Source organism: Ursus arctos, unplaced genomic scaffold, assembly GCF_023065955.2.
Source record: "Ursus arctos isolate Adak ecotype North America unplaced genomic scaffold, UrsArc2.0 scaffold_23, whole genome shotgun sequence".
In the NCBI taxonomy this organism is placed as follows: domain Eukaryota; kingdom Metazoa; phylum Chordata; class Mammalia; order Carnivora; family Ursidae; genus Ursus; species Ursus arctos.
This window is the reverse complement of record NW_026622908.1, coordinates 31,702,579-31,718,542: the sequence shown is the minus strand read 5'-3', so window position 1 is coordinate 31,718,542 and position 15,964 is coordinate 31,702,579. Positions and strand designations below refer to the sequence as shown.

The 15,964-nt window shown below is 36.4% G+C and overlaps 1 protein-coding gene across 3 annotated transcripts in view; it reads left to right on the top strand.

The window, feature by feature from the left end:
- The window catches only part of CKAP5 (cytoskeleton associated protein 5), a 107,880-nt gene that overhangs the window by 32,766 nt on the left and 59,150 nt on the right, over positions 1–15,964 (top strand). For all 3 annotated transcript variants that reach the window (XM_026511986.4, XM_026511987.4, XM_044388977.3), the window contains exons 2-8: positions 4,371–4,464; positions 5,176–5,369; positions 6,811–7,017; positions 10,895–11,066; positions 12,027–12,159; positions 12,403–12,503; positions 14,296–14,409. In XM_026511986.4, coding sequence (XP_026367771.2) covers positions 4,408–4,464; positions 5,176–5,369; positions 6,811–7,017; positions 10,895–11,066; positions 12,027–12,159; positions 12,403–12,503; positions 14,296–14,409 — 978 coding nt within the window. In that variant the 5' untranslated portion in view covers positions 4,371–4,407. The remainder of the gene's footprint in view (positions 1–4,370; positions 4,465–5,175; positions 5,370–6,810; positions 7,018–10,894; positions 11,067–12,026; positions 12,160–12,402; positions 12,504–14,295; positions 14,410–15,964) is intronic.

Genomic DNA, 15,964 nt, shown 5'->3' with positions numbered 1-15,964 from the left:
TAGACCACTGTATTCTAACTGATTTCCTTCCATTGTTACTGCCTTCCAAACCATTCTTTACATTGCTTTTTTACATGTACAATATACAGTCTTCAAAAAATGCAAGTTTGATGGCATATGTAATGTTTATTACATTACATTACGTTAATGTAATATTTACAGTCCTTCAAAGTTTCATTTTACACTTGAGATTAAGTCCAAATTCCTTAACATTGCTCACAAGACCTTCCAAGGTTTGATCTTGACTACTTTCCAGCCTGACTTTACACCCCCTTACTTTCTGTGTTGCATTTTATACTTTAGCCTTGCTGAACTTGTTTCAGTTCCTCAAACCACTATAATAAAAGCAGTTAGAATAGGTGCTGTGGCAGCTTCTAAACTCTTATCTCCATTTCTGTACTTGTCTCGGATACGTTTGTGAACCATCACAAGTCTTTGGACCACATTTTGAGTAGCTTTGATCTATAGTACACACATGGATGAATTTTACAAATGAAATACTGAATGAAAAAAGGAAGTTATGGAAGACAACATACAGATAATATTTTTCTAAAGCTCACAATAAGCACAGTTAATTTTGTTGTTTAGGGATGTGTGACTGTGGCATAGAACTAAACGAACTTCAGGAAAGTGCTTATGTGGGAAGAAGGATGGGGTAGGAAAGATGTGCACAAGTGGAACAATATTAATGGTAGTGTTCTAATTTTTAGACTGGGTTTAGGTCATCGGGTCAATTTTATTGTAATGCTTCATAGCACATATTGTGTATATTTTCTTGTATATGTAAAAAACTAAATTCTAAAGTTAATATTAAAACAAATATGGGAGAAAATTAGTGGATAAGTCCTTTTTGTTCTTAGCATATCAATCCTTGAAGACAAACACAGACAGAGCAAAGAGTCCCCAGTCCCACATGTATAAACAAGCGCTGTATTCATTATTTCAATGGCTGGGCAAGTTTTGGTATGAAGCAAGCCTTTCCTTTAACTAGAAAGAAATAAGCCATAAACACCAATTTTTTAAAACTCAGGCAATAAAGTAGTAGAAGCCATTTCAGAAAGTATAACATAATGGCATCTAAATTTTATATGAGACTATTAGGTTGGATAACCTTTTTCTTCATGTTTTCTAAAAGCAACCAACAAGAAAAAAAGAAAAAGTATTGCAGTGAACTTAAAGAATACTGACAAATACTGACAGTTCACATTCTCTTGGTTGGAAAATGTTTTGAAAGCTTTCATTGAGTGTTTGTCTTTAAACAAAAACAAAAAACCCAGATGGGAGATTGCCTTTGCATCTCAGACTTGTGCCAAAAAAGTAACTTTGGAGGTTTTCAACCCAGGCTGCATGTTAAAATCACCTGAGAACTTAAAAAAAAAAAAAAAAAATTCTATTGAGATGAAATTCACATAACACAAAATTAACTCTTTTAAAGTGAACAGTTCAGTTGCATTTTGTATAGTCACAGTGTTGTGCCAGCACCACCTCTATCTAGTTTCAAAACATTTCCATCACACCACAGTAAAACTTCTTACGCATTAAGCATTTACTTCCTATTTCCCACTCTGTCAAACTCCTGGCAACCGCCGGTCTGCATTCTGTCTCTAAGGATTGATCTATTCTGGACATTTCATATAAATGGAATCCTGCAATACGGGACCTTTGCGTTTGACTTCTTTCACTTAGCAACATATTTATGAAGTTCATCTGTGTGGTAGCCTGTATCAGTATCATTCCCTTTTATGGCTGAATAATAGTCCATAGTAATTACATACCAGACTTTGTTTATTCATCTACTGATGGAAATTTGGGCTATTTATTGCCTCAGGTGAATAGTGCCGCTGTGAATATGTATGTACATGTACTTGTTGGAATACCTGTTTTCAATTCTTTGGGTATATACCCAGGAGTAGAATTGCAGAGCCTTTTGATAATTCTATGTTTAACTTTTTAAGGAAACACCAAATTGGTTTACATGGTAGCTGTACTTGGGGGACTACAAAAATACACAGATCTAATAATTTTTATTGTATTTTACAAGCATAATAATGTACAGTTACTTGAAATTTTTAAAAAAGATGGATCATTCACTAAAGAGTTTGAGAAGCACTGCATAGCTCAATCATTTAAATTGCTGTATAATATTGCACTCAATGAATATGCCACTATTCATTCACTTTCTGATGAACTTGTGAAGTGTTTTCAGCTTCTGGCTTTTATGAACAACATTGCTGTGAATATCTAGTGTTATAAGATCTTCTGGAAAAAAGTTGGCGTCAATTCCTAGGGTAAATACCTAGGAATGAAGTAGAATATGTACATCTTCAACAACTTGAGTAATGCTTTATACTTTATAAACTGTTATGCTATTTAATAATATTATTAATACTATTAGTAGTACTATTATTACTGTATACTGTACTACTTTATAAACTGCTGTACTATTTTATCTCCCACCATTGCTGCAGAATCTCTGTTAAGGTTTGATTCGTTCTCTAAAACACACTGCTATTGTTCTCAGGGTTCTGGGGGTTTTGGAGAGAAGTCTTAATGAAAATTCCACTTACTCTAATAAACTTAAGTCTTTGAGTGTACAGCTTTCCCTGGGATATTCCCTATGTTTTGATGGGAGGGAACAGATTGTAAAGAAAGAGGCATAGACTGAATCATGATGGGATTCCAGTTTTGTGTTTCAGGCAAGTTACATAAATTTTATGAGCCTAGTGTGTAAAGTGGAGAGAATATCTTTCTTTGATGTAGTTGTTGTTAGTACGAAGTGAATCAACATGTTTAAAAAAGTACTCCATACAACACCCGATTCATAGTAGACACCTTCAAAGTACATATTCATTAAACAAATATTTATTGAAGGCATATTTTATGTCAGACTGGGATGAGCAGGATCCCTTTTATATTATATATAATACTGAAAAATTGGAAACAATCTAAATGTCCAATGTTAAGATTGGTAATTTTGGTATATTTATAAAATGGAGTGCTATGTATCCTTTAAACATCATGTTCTCAAACATGGGAAAACATTTGTGGCTATATGAGAAAAAAATTATAGGGGCTTCTGGGTGGCTCAGTCGTTAAGTGTCTGCCTTCATCTCAGGGCATGATCCCAGGGTCCTGGGATCGAGCCCCGCATCTGACTCCCTGCTCAGCAGGGAACCTGCTTCTTCCTCTCCCACTCCCCCTGCTTGTGTTCCCTCTCTCGCTGGCTGTCTCTCTCTCTCTCTGTCAAATAAATAAAATCTTTTAAAAAAATTATAAGAGGATTATCCCTGTCTCTTTCATATAATTTATATATTGCATGTTCATTGAAAAAACTCTAGGGGCGCCTGGGTGGCACAGTTGGTTAAGCCTTGGACTCTTGGTTTGGGTTCAGATCCTGATCTCAGGGTTGTGAGATCCAGCTCTGCATCCAGCTCTCTGCTGAGCGCAGAGTCTATTGAAGTTTCTCTTTCCCTCTCTCTGCCCTCCCTCTGCCTCTCTCAAGTAAATAAATAAATCTTAAAAAGAAAAGAAAAGAAAAGAAACTCTGGAAGGATTCAAGTGGATATACACTTCAGTGTTCATCATGGTTAATAATTGGTGGTAAAATTATGTTTTAATACTTTCCTTCCTTATGTATTTTGTCTACCTTCCAGATTTTCTGCAGTTGACCTACATTACTTTTATAATCCAATAAAAAGGTATTATCTAAACGAATAGCATAAAGTTGTTAAAGGAATGTAAACCTAACTAAAAAATGATATAAAGTTTATGAAGGAATGGTTCATTCAGGGGTTTAATTTTTTTACTAGGTTATGTAATCATACTGTCTCGAGTCATATTTACCAGAAATAGAGAGCTGGGTAACACTGAGATTTTTCCATATTGATTATTTTCTAAAGGAATTTTAGGTTAACATTTGCATGTATGACTTTTCTTTGAAACTCTTTTCTTGCCCTTTTAAAGGCCAGGTAGCTCAGCTCTTCAGTTTTATCCTGGCTTTGTTATATACACCTAGGAAGTTGCCATTTCGAAAATATATGTGTCGTGTGTTTTTTTTTTTTTTAAGTTTTATTTATGTACGTAATCTCTACACCCAACGTGGGGCTTGAACTCACACCCCTGAGATTAACAGTCATATGTTCTACTGACTAAGCCAGCCAAGGCGCTCCTCATTTAGACTTTTTGGTTAACTTTTTTCTTTCACTTTTTAAATGTTCGATTAATAGAATTAAATGGGCATTCGACCAAAGAGTGAGCTTTTTTATTCTTATTGGTGCACGCGTGATAAAATAATAATCTCAGAAAAGTCATTTTGTCTACAAGACTGCTTGACTGCTAAACTTAACTAAGTACCATTTCTGTCTGACCAGGAATTACTCTTAATTCTGAGGAGAAACTGGAAGCACAATGGGAGATGACAGTGAGTGGATGAAATTGCCGGTTGATCAGAAATGTGAACACAAGGTAAGACTTTCCTGGAACTCAGATTTCGGTGTCATTGGCTTGTTTTGTCAGCACTTTACACTCTGTGGTACAGTATAGAGCTGCCTGGTGATTACACAATACAACTGAGAAACAACATGCTTTGGAGATTAGACAGTTTCAGTAGGATGATTTCTCATTTTTTTTTAAAGACTTTATTAGAGAGAGAGCGCGTATGCGCGCGCGTGCTCGAGTGAGTAAGGGGAGGGGCAGAGAGAGAGGGGGGGGGAGAATCTCAAGCAGATTCTTACTGATCGCAGAGCCTGACATGGGTCTCCATCTCACAACCCTGAGATCATGACCTGAACTGAAATCAGGAGTTGGATGGCCGCTTAACTGCCTTAGCCACCTAGGTGCCTGTGATATCTCATTTTTGAATCATTACATCTTTAATTGTAAGTTACGTATTATAAAAAAGGAAAAACTAATACTTGGATACAAAGTAGGATACATTTATAGTGGGTTGTTAGTAATTCTAGATGGCCTTGGAAGAATATTGCAAATATTGAACACTTACGAGAAAAAGTTTATAAGCTAATCTTTGAAAACTCTGAATTTCTTAAACCTTTTTGTTTCTAATCATGGGGTCCTTTATTCAAATTACCTGGTATAGGGTAGTCATCCCCCCACCCCATTAACAGTAGATAATAATATCATTAAATTGTGTTTTGTTTCAAAATACTTTTCTTTTAGCTCTGGAAAGCAAGGTTAAGTGGGTATGAAGAGGCCCTGAAGATCTTCCAGAAAATAAAGGATGAAAAGAGCCCAGAATGGTCCAAATTTTTAGGACTGATCAAAAAATTTGTGACTGATTCCAATGCAGTGGTTCAGTTGAAAGGATTAGAAGCTGCACTTGTTTATGTTGAAAATGCCCATGTAGCAGGAAAGTAAGTTGTTTCTTTCCAACTATTCTGGTAAAACCCTTGTCTGGTGCTGCATCGATTAATTTATGTATATTTGTGGATTGTTGTCCTTAGTTATTAGCACTTTTAGAAGATACTAATTTTCTTACTTTCGTAGCGCCTTGGTACTTGTTTTTAATTTGGTATTTATCTATTCTCAGAAATCTAAATGGTACATGTGATCTCTAAAGAGGAGCAAATTAGAAACAAAATCTTGAAAACCATACCTTAAGGTTTGATGAGCAAGTGAGTTTACTTTTGAGCCTTTTGTATGGAAATTAACTTTAAACCAGAGGGAAAATCTCTAGTAACTTTTAGAAGAAAGTTGAGGGTGTTAGCAAAGGAATTATCAGAATTTCACTGAAAAGCATTTGGGTATTACAAAAATCTCTTTCTACAAGGCTTCCCAACGAGGTGATCTGAGAAACACATCTTTCTCTCTGGTGATTAGGCATTTTTGTCTCTTAGGAGAGGTGTTGCTAACTAAACAACCTCTGTGACACCTGGCCAATTTGACTTGAGCTTCAGATGATCCAGGTTTTTAATCACCCACTCTCCCATACCTCAGACATCTGGTTTTCTAATGTTAGTCTTGATGTCATTGAAAGGAGCCCTCCATTAAAAAGGGGGGGGGACCTTCAACTTAATTGCACAAGAAATATATACTTGACTTGCTTCGAAGATCATACCAATAAAGACAATCATTAACCTGACAGTTCTGTTATCAGTTTCCCTTGCCATTAATGAGAACATGGCTTTTTTTAAAATTGCATTTTTCTTCTGATACCAGGAACTTTTTTGACAAATGCAGGTAGTCCCAACCCACTCTGATTTCTAATGGTACAGGTTTTATTTAATTTAGAAGAGACTCAAAGTAGTAAAGGTACTATAAAATCTTGCCAACGAATCAGGAGCAGCCTTTTGTTATTAAAGATACGTATCCATCCCCTCTGTGAAGAAATTCTCTTGTTCTAAGAAATGTTTAAAATGACCTTTTAAAAAAATTTCAAAACCAAGAACTCTGTAATCCTGTTTTTTTAAAAAATATATCTGTATGTATATCTATTTATCTGTCCATGCGTATAGAGAGATAAATCTGGAAGGATAAATACCAAATAGTTGAAAGTAGTTTTCTCTGGGTAATGGGATGTCAAGGGATTTTTGCTTTCTTATTTGAATTTTCTACATTTATAAAGAGAAGATATCGTTCTGTGTCACTGCCTGGTGTGACATGTCTTAAACTTTTATGGTTTATGTAAGTTTGTCTTTCATATTCTTGAACATAAATTTAAATAAAAGTAGAGACTCATTTACTTTATTTCTAAGCATTTTAAAAAGTATTTGTCATCCCCCCACCATCACCTTTTTCAGCTCTTTCTACTAAAGTGTGTTTCTGTGTGGTGGTGGTTTGTATTCTGTATTACAGAACCACAGGTGAAGTTGTGTCGGGTGTTGTGAGTAAAGTGTTCAACCAACCCAAAGCCAAAGCCAAGGAGCTAGGCATTGAGATTTGTCTAATGTACATAGAGATTGAGAAAGGAGAGGCTGTGCAAGAAGAGCTGCTAAAAGGCCTAGACAACAAGAACCCCAAGATCGTAGTGGCCTGCATAGAGACACTGAGGAAAGCCTTAAGGTAAGACTTGTTGCTTTAGTTCTGTGAACTAGATTATCTCAATTGAGTTTGAGTTCCTGGCTTAAACAGAAACGAAAACTGCTAGACTGGACTTGGCATGCCACGTCAACCAGGAAAATTGACCTGGGAAAGCTAAAGTCATTCCTCAAGTGTGGCGCTTTCTATTCAGTAATTTTAGCCTTCAAGTTGTGTTGCATAGTTATTTTGTCTAAATCCCCTTCTAATGAAGATGAGCAGGGGAGATTTCTGACCTGTTCTCAAATTAGGAATTGGCCTTTTCGTGGAAAAGCACTCCTCAGGATATTTAAAGCAGTCCTCTTGTTATCCTCAAGCATATTTATGTACTTTGAAATGTTGGCTAAACACTGTTTATTTGCTAAAGCAGACCTTTGATTAGATGCCTTTTTAGTAAAGTAGAAGTAAATGCTATATGCCTTTAAACAGAAGCCCAGCAATAGCAAATAGAAAATAACTTTGACTCTTATGCAATAAGTTATTTTCAACGCTAGAATCTCTTGTTTAGCAGTGAAGTTTTTCATGAATAAGATCTCTTTCAGGAACAAGTGGCTGTAATTTGCTATGGAAATCTGAATTAGACAAACCACTAGTTTGTTCTGATTTGGCAGTTCTTCTAATCTGATATCCTGTCCCCATTACTCTCCACATGAGAAACTTTAGAAAGCAGCTCTAGTGAAATCCTAAATGTGTGACCTATGGGAGTGAAGATCATCCCAACTCAGCTCTCTTGCGATTTTGTGTCTGACCTACTTCTTGGAGAAAATGCTGCCTTTGGTGTTTATCTAATGTGGAAATATCAAAATTCCTAAATTTTGTTAAATGATCCTCAATTTATAAGTCTTAAACTTTCACATTATCTTTTGCTTGGTTCATAAAGTTCTTTTATAAAATCTGACTTTCACTTAGGTTCTTGTGTAATAAATTTTTCCTCATTTCAAGCTTACTATGATATAGTAGGTGTTTTTTTATGAGCAGTAAATAGTGTGCTCAATCTGTCATCTTAGAAATTTATTGAATTGATTTGGTTATCAAGACTATGCTTATCTCGGGGTGCCTGGCTGGCTCAGTTGGTGGAGCATACGACTCTTGATTGATCTTGGGGTTTCGAGTTCAAGCCTCATGTTGGGTGTAGAGATTACTTAAAAATAAAATCTAAAAAAAAATTAAAGACTGTTTATCTCTGTAGATATGTTCTGTCCTTAGTAGTGGATCTCTTAATTTAAATATATATTATGCTATAATCAACCTTTACAGATTTTATTTATTTGAGAGAGAGAGAGCATGAGCAGGGGAAGGGGTAGAGGGTAGAAGGAGAATCAGACTCCCTCCTCAGCAGGGAGCCCAACGCGGGGCTCAGTCCCAGGACCCTGAGATCATGACCTGAGCCAAAGGCAGAGACAGACGCTTAACCTACTGAACCACTTAGGCACCCCTATAATATGCCTTTAAACTAGAAGTTTCTAATCCAGAATGCTGTAAACTCTGGTTATTTTACTTTTAAGCTAACTGGGAAAATTAAGTGTAGAAAAAGAGCAAGTTAGGTTTATCTTCTTCTGTCTTCCTTACAGATGTTGTAGTTTAGTTCCATCGCTCTGTGGTTGTTTATTTGTCCTAAGGCATCTCAGAATCTATAGTAGAATTAGATAGCTCTCTGGGACCTTCAAGAACCTTGAGGCCAAACTGTTCAATCCTAGGTTCCAGAACTTCCTCAAACTACTCACACTACCTGTGCTTGTGAGAGCTTCAGGAAATCAGAAATGTTTTGTGGCCCCTAAAGTAGGCTTCTAGAACCCATAGGGGGTTTGTTTTCTTCCTTCCTTCCTTCCTTCCTTCCTTCCTTCCTTCCTTTCTTTTTTTCTTTTCTTTTCTTTCTTTTTTAAATTTTATTTATTTATTTGAGAGAGACCAAGAGCGAGCTAGCACAAGTGGAGGGGGAGGGGCAGAGAGAGAGGGAGAAGCAGACTCTCCACTGAGCGGGGAGCCTGATTCAGGCCTCAATCCCAGGACCCTGAGATCATGACCCGAGCCAAAGGCAAATGCTTAACCTAACTGACTGAGCCATCCAGGCACCCCCATAGATGGTTTTCTGTAGTAATATGTTTAGTATCGCGATTAGGTTTTGTTTTGTTATCTGTTTTCCATGTGGACCTTTTCTGTAGGTTTTTCTTATATCTTTTGGTAGGCCAGGATAGCGAAACAAAAAAATCTAATGAAGCAAAACTGATAATGTAAAGGAAGACACTGAGATCCCAAATGTTAGTTTCTTTAGGCACGGTGCTGAGTGCCCTGTTTCATAACCCTAAGTTCTTATTTTTCCTTTGCCCTTAAAGGTCAACTGAGCCAAGTTAAAATGTTCTTTTCTATTAAAATAAAGGGGATTTTAAAGGAAATCTTGGCGAACATCTTGTTTATTTTATGTTATGTTATTTATATTAAGTATATAGATACATAACCATGTATCTTTTTAAATATCATTTCTGAAGGAGAGTATTGTTTGTCTCCTCTAACCAGTTGGAATATGTCAGTAGCTATTACTAAAAATGTTTGTTGCATTTGTGTACAGGAGATAAATTTATACACATTAGATTAATAATAATATAGTAGATAAATAAGTTGACCCTTGAACAACACAGGGGTTAGGGGTGCCAACCCCCATGCGGTCAAAAATCTGTGTATAAATTTTGACTTCCCCAAAACCTAACTACTAACAGCCTACTGTTTACTGGAAGCCTTAGCAATAACATAAACTGTCGATTAACATATTTTGTATATTATCTGTATTATATACTGTATTCTTATAAAGTAAGCTAGAGAGAAGAAAATGTTATTAAAATCATTAAGGAAGAGGGCCCCTGGGTGGCTCAGTCAGTTAAGCCTCTGCCTTCCGCTCAGGTCATGATCCCAGGGTCCTGGGATCGAGTCACATCTGCCTTCTGCTCAGCGGGGAGTCTGCTTCTCCCTCTCCCTCTGCCTGCCACTCCCCCTGCTTGTACTCTCTCTGTCTCTGTGTCAAATAAATAAAATCTTTTTAAAAAAAATCATAAAGAAGAGAAAATACATTTATAGTACTGTACTGTAAAACATCCACGTCTGAGAGGACCCACACAATTTGAACCTGTGATGTTCAAGGGCCAACTGTATATACATTCTACAGTATGTCGGTGTTGTTTCATAATTGAATCCCTCTTGCTACCGAATTAGTTATGCAGAAATGTTTGCAGTGACTCAGAAAGCTAAATTTGGCCAGTTAGGAACTTAAAAATATAAAATGTGACAAATATATAAGGTTAAATGTGCTACCTTTTTAAAAGAAGTCAGAAGGCAACTGTTTTCCCCATGCAAAACTGAAGCAAAGAGAGATTTAGGTTGCCTGGAGTTACAGGTGATAAGTTTTGAAGTCAGGAATGAAACACATGCTACCAGGATTAGTGAGCTGTCAAGTTGAGTGAACCACCGTAATCATAACAGCTATTAAAAACTTACTGCAAGTAGATTTCACTCATCTAAATATGTATAAGCTGATTTGTTTATGATTTTAAGCTTTTATATGTATATGTGTGTATATAAGATGTTACACCAGTTTGGTCCTTTGTAGATTTGAATTATCCCTAATCTGTTTACCTAGAAGGTTAGTTTTAAGAGTTTTATATTCTGGACCCTAGACATTAAATAACACTCTTAGAAGATTATTATCTAAACGTAGATGTTAGGAGCTCCTTTTTTTTTTCTGCCTTAAAAAATCTCAATTATTAGTATATAGGAAGTACAGAACTACGTTTGAGTGAATGAAGGGTAACACTACTCAAATATATTGCATGTTGACAAGTTGGGTTTTTTTTCCCCAATGTTTTACTTCTAGTGAATTTGGTTCCAAAATCATCTTGCTTAAACCAATTATCAAAGTGTTGCCAAAACTCTTTGAGTCTCGAGAAAAGGCTGTTCGAGATGAAGCAAAACTAATTGCTGTGGAGATTTACAGATGGATTCGGGATGCTCTGAGACCCCCATTACAAAATATAAACTCTGTCCAGGTGAGGCACAGGGTTTTTTGGTTGTCTTTGCATAAGACTGATATTGAAGGTATTTCCTTCCTGTTGTTGTTGATATTCTGTCCTTAGAAATAATTATTTTTCATTCTTTATTTTAATAATAATTTTTTATTATGTTATGTTAGTCACCATACAGTACATCCTTAGTTTTTGATGTGGTGTTCCATGATTCATTATATTTTTCATTCTTAATTTTGAAATCAGTTGATTTTTTTTTTTCTGAACATAACTGTCTCTAATTTTATGTTGTCCTCTTAAGTTAAATACCATGCATTCAGTGATTCCAGTATGTCAGTGTTGAGTCTATAGAAATGTAAAAGATCCCTTTATAATGCTGTTGGGTGGCAGTACTTAATATCTGTTTGTTCAGCATACATTTTATTTGTTTTTTATTATAATTGGCTTTAGAGACTTTATCTGATACAAATATATCTGAATTCATGAACTAATGAGTGTCCTAAAAAGTGGATTTTATTCTTTTTTCTAAGTGCTTAGTCATACATCTTCAGTAGTAAATATGTCAGTTTGGTTTATGTTACCAAATGTATATTTTATTTTATTTTTTAAAATTTAAATTCAGTTAATTAACATATAATGTGTTATTTGCTTCAGGGGTACAGGTCTGTGATTCATCAGTCTTATATAATACCCAATGCTCATTACACACATACCCTCCCCAGTGTCCATCACCCAGTTACCCTACCCCCACCCCTCCCTTTCAGCAACCCTCAGATTGTTTCCTAAGATTAAGAGTCTCTTACAGTTTGTCTCCTCTCTGGTTTCGTCTTGTTTCATTTTTTTTTCCAAATGTATACACTTTAAGTGTATCTTTTGTTTTTGCCCTGTTAGAATCACATAAATAAGAAATTGGGTTCTGATGTTAGTAAATATAAATGGTGACGATGTCGGTATGTTTTAAAAAATATTTTATGATATTTGTAGTTGAAAGAACTAGAAGAAGAATGGGTCAAATTGCCAACAGGTACCCCTAAACCAAGTCGATTTCTGCGTTCCCAACAAGAACTAGAAGCTAAATTGGAACAGCAACAGTCAGCTGGGGGCGATGCTGAGGGAGGTAAGCCCATTTTAAACACTGGTTTCTATGAAAATTAGCAAGAACAAGCCCTACTTCAAGAACCTATGTTTACTAGGCACATTTTGTAGGGCTGCCATTTAATACAATATCGGTTGTTTATAGCATTAATAATTGATTCCATCTATATCAAGATTTCATCAGAGTGGGAAAGGAGTGATAACTATTTGATAAGTAAAAACCTTCCATCCATTTTTAAGGTTTGTTTTGTTTTTCTCCTGGAAGGTGGTGACGATGGTGATGAGGTGCCACAAATAGATGCTTATGAGCTTTTGGAAGCAGTAGAAATTCTTTCCAAACTTCCCAAAGACTTTTATGACAAAATTGTAAGTAATGGTAACCTTCTTTCATTTATTTCATTTTAAATAATTCCTTGATTATAATCAGATTGTTCTACTGAGCCCTTTTCCTGGCACACCCCTTTGCACCCCGTATCTTCCTTAACAGAGTGAATCGGTTGCTTCTTTGTTCACATACTGCTGTGTATGTGTACCTACTCTAGCACTTTCTTTTAACATGTCTTGCCAAAACCCATAACATTATTCTTGACATCTCCTTTTTCCTCATTGTCCTCTGGTTTTACCTTTAAATATCTGTCAAATTCATCTCCTTTTCTCCGTCCCACTGCCACTACTTTGCCGCAGGGTTCCTTGACCTTGGCACTGTTGGCATTTCTTGCCAGATACTTCTTGGTTTTGGGGGGCTGTCCTGGGCGCTGTGGGATGTTTAGCAGCATCTCTGGAATTTACCCACCAGATACCAGTAATACCATTCCTCAAGTCTGACAATCAAAAATGTCTCCAGACTATGCTAAATGTACCCCAAGAAACACAGTTATCCCCAACTAAGAAACTTATCCCAACCACCACCGTCTCTTGCCCCATGTGCCGTGGTAGTCTTCTTGTAAGACTCCCTGTCTCTGCCCTTGTCTCCTTCCCATCACATTTCCCAATGTAATCAAGGCTATCATTTTTGAAAATAAAAATCTTCCCATATCATTGCCTCACTGAAATCCTTCCAGTGGCTTCCATGAGTTTAATATGATGTCTGAAGTCATTCTATGGCGATCGAGGCCACCTAAGGCACCTTTGAGGCCCCCTGCTTGCCTTGCAACCTTACCTTCTCTAATTGCTCTCCCTCCGTGCTCCTGTCATCCTGAACTTCTCCCAGTATCACGTGTGCTACACTCACCCCCGCCCCTCAAACTCTGGACCTTAACATATGCTGTTCTTTCTGTCTGTAACATTCTCCCGATCCATCCCATAATACTTCATCCTCTAGGTCTCACCTTAAGGATCATTTTTTAGGGGAGATCCTACCTGTCAGCCTAAAGTAGGTTAAGTCCTCTTGCTACCATACCAAAGCAGCTTGTACTTCTCTTTTCATAGTGGCCATGATTTAGTAGTTATTTATTGCAGATCTTGCTAGCTCTCTGCTGACAAGCTCCTTCAGTCCCCCATTAACTTCTGATTAAGAAATACTTGGTAAATTAAATCGTACTGTAATCTCCTCCAGGGTGGCAAGTTTGTCATCTTTGTTGTATCCCCAGTTCTTTCAAATAGTGGGTATGCAAAATTATTGAATGATTGCTTGATCTCTAGTGAAATATTTTCTGCTTTATGGCCATAAAACAAAACAATTAGCATTGTACCACAACCGTATAAAACTGATCTCCAGGATTAGAGCAGTTTTGGTTGTTGGTTATGTGATTGTCTTTTTCTGATCTTTTTAATGTTGTCAGTATGTAAATTTCTTTCTCCTATAGTTGTGCTACTATGACATATGCTAGAAACACTTTCTAGCAATGTTTTCTGTTAATACTTGCTTACTAACATTTAGTCGATGGCATCCCATTCTTTTACTTATAGAACTCTAGGGTTATGAAATGTTATGAAAGTACTTACTATGTATGAACAAAATTTTATATATATGAGCAAAACATTCTGATGGGCTGCACAGTTTGGCAGTTTTGTTTTTTTAACCAGCTTTAGAAAAAAGTTTCTGAAACAAAAACTAATTATGTATCTTTGAATTAGGAGCATGTGAGAAATAGACTTTTATTTTTTAATTTTTCCTCCTAGTTTCTGCTCTACAAGTGACTCATTCTGTGTCTTGCAGGAAGCAAAAAAATGGCAAGAGAGGAAAGAAGCTCTGGAGGCTGTAGAAGTTCTAGTGAAAAATCCCAAACTGGAAGCAGGCGATTATGCAGATTTAGTCAAAGCATTAAAGAAGGTAAGTGGGAAGAGTGTCAACACTGGTAACCTGACAACAGACCAGGCCTTTGAGTTTCTCGCCATCAGTCATCTTTTTTTATCACGACTACATTGCCATTTAAGGAACACTATCGGTGGTTTTCTAATTATAGGCATACCTTTGTAAAGGAGTGTTTAAAATGATTGTCCTAGGTTAGTTTGGAGGGATTGGTTTTCAGTCTTTATTTATTATCACTTTGCTTTATCCTGTCTGGTAGCATATGCAAACCTCAAGAAAGAGAGGGTCTTGGTGATGTAGAACAAAATATTCCAATTTTATAATTCTATAGGATGAACTGTTTAAATTGGCTCTATTTAATGGGACAGATGTTAAATATGAAGCATATCTTCCCATTAGATAGCAAATGATGCCACATTGTATATCTGCGTGTAAAGTGAAGGATGTGTGGCCATTATAAAGCAGGCAAGTGCTAAATAAGACAGAGATGCTTTTAGAACGTACTCCTTTGGAGTTGCTGCTGGTTGATAAATTTGTATGTAGTGGCTTTTCATAAAATTTGAAAGTATAGATCAAATATTGTGAATATAGTTATAGAGTTTAAGAACAAACTCCAAAGACATGTTCTTGAATAGAGAAGAGTTTAATTTGCTTCTTCAGCCTGAAATTACAGAGCATTAGAATGGTGGGGGGGAGGTTAATCTTTTATGATATGCACATGTAGGTACAGTAATTCTCATTATTTGTAGTAGGTATGTTCTGTAAAGTCACCACAACACTGAATTAGTGAATACTGAACCAGTTGCTCCTAAGGAAACATAGGGCTAGGGTCCTGCAACTCTTTGGTCTTGACATTTTCATCAGTCAGTCAATACATAACTTGTTTTATTTTATTTGAAAAGGTCTCATTTAATATATATTATTGATGCATTAGCATTGAACTCATGGCCAACAGCACTATAACTTCTGCCTGAACAAAGCTTATCTGACACACGTAATTTCTGTGTCAGACCTTTTTACACTTAGGAACAATAGACAGCATTTCAGCACTACACTTGGGGGCCATTTTAAACAGTGAAAGCACCAACAAAAATCACAAAAATGAAAAAAAAAAAAGAAAGAAAAAGAAATGCAGCACTAAACAGACCATGAAAAAGATACTTGTTTACAGTATGAGAGCTGAAAGAAGAAGGCAGAGTGTTGCTTTGTTCATTCTCAACTGGGAATGTGCACACCAGGCAACTCAGATTTTTTCACAGCTCTATGCTTGTCTGTGAATGACTAGGAGAGTGCTGCAAGTATCGATTTGGGGGTTATAAATAAATGTTAACAAGTAGGTGAATTCTCAAATATGGAATCAGTGAGTAAAGAGGATGGGCTATGTTTTCTCTTCGTCAGCTTCCCATGCTTTCCTCCAAGTGAGATTTGGAGGAATGATTTTTCCCAATCTTGTTTAGTCCTCAGTCTTCCAATCTTGAAGAGCCCCAAACTCAGGTAAGATTAATTAGAAGGGAATTGCCCATAGGGAAAAGATTTCACCAACCTGGAGTATGGGAGGAAAGAGAAAGGGTAGAAA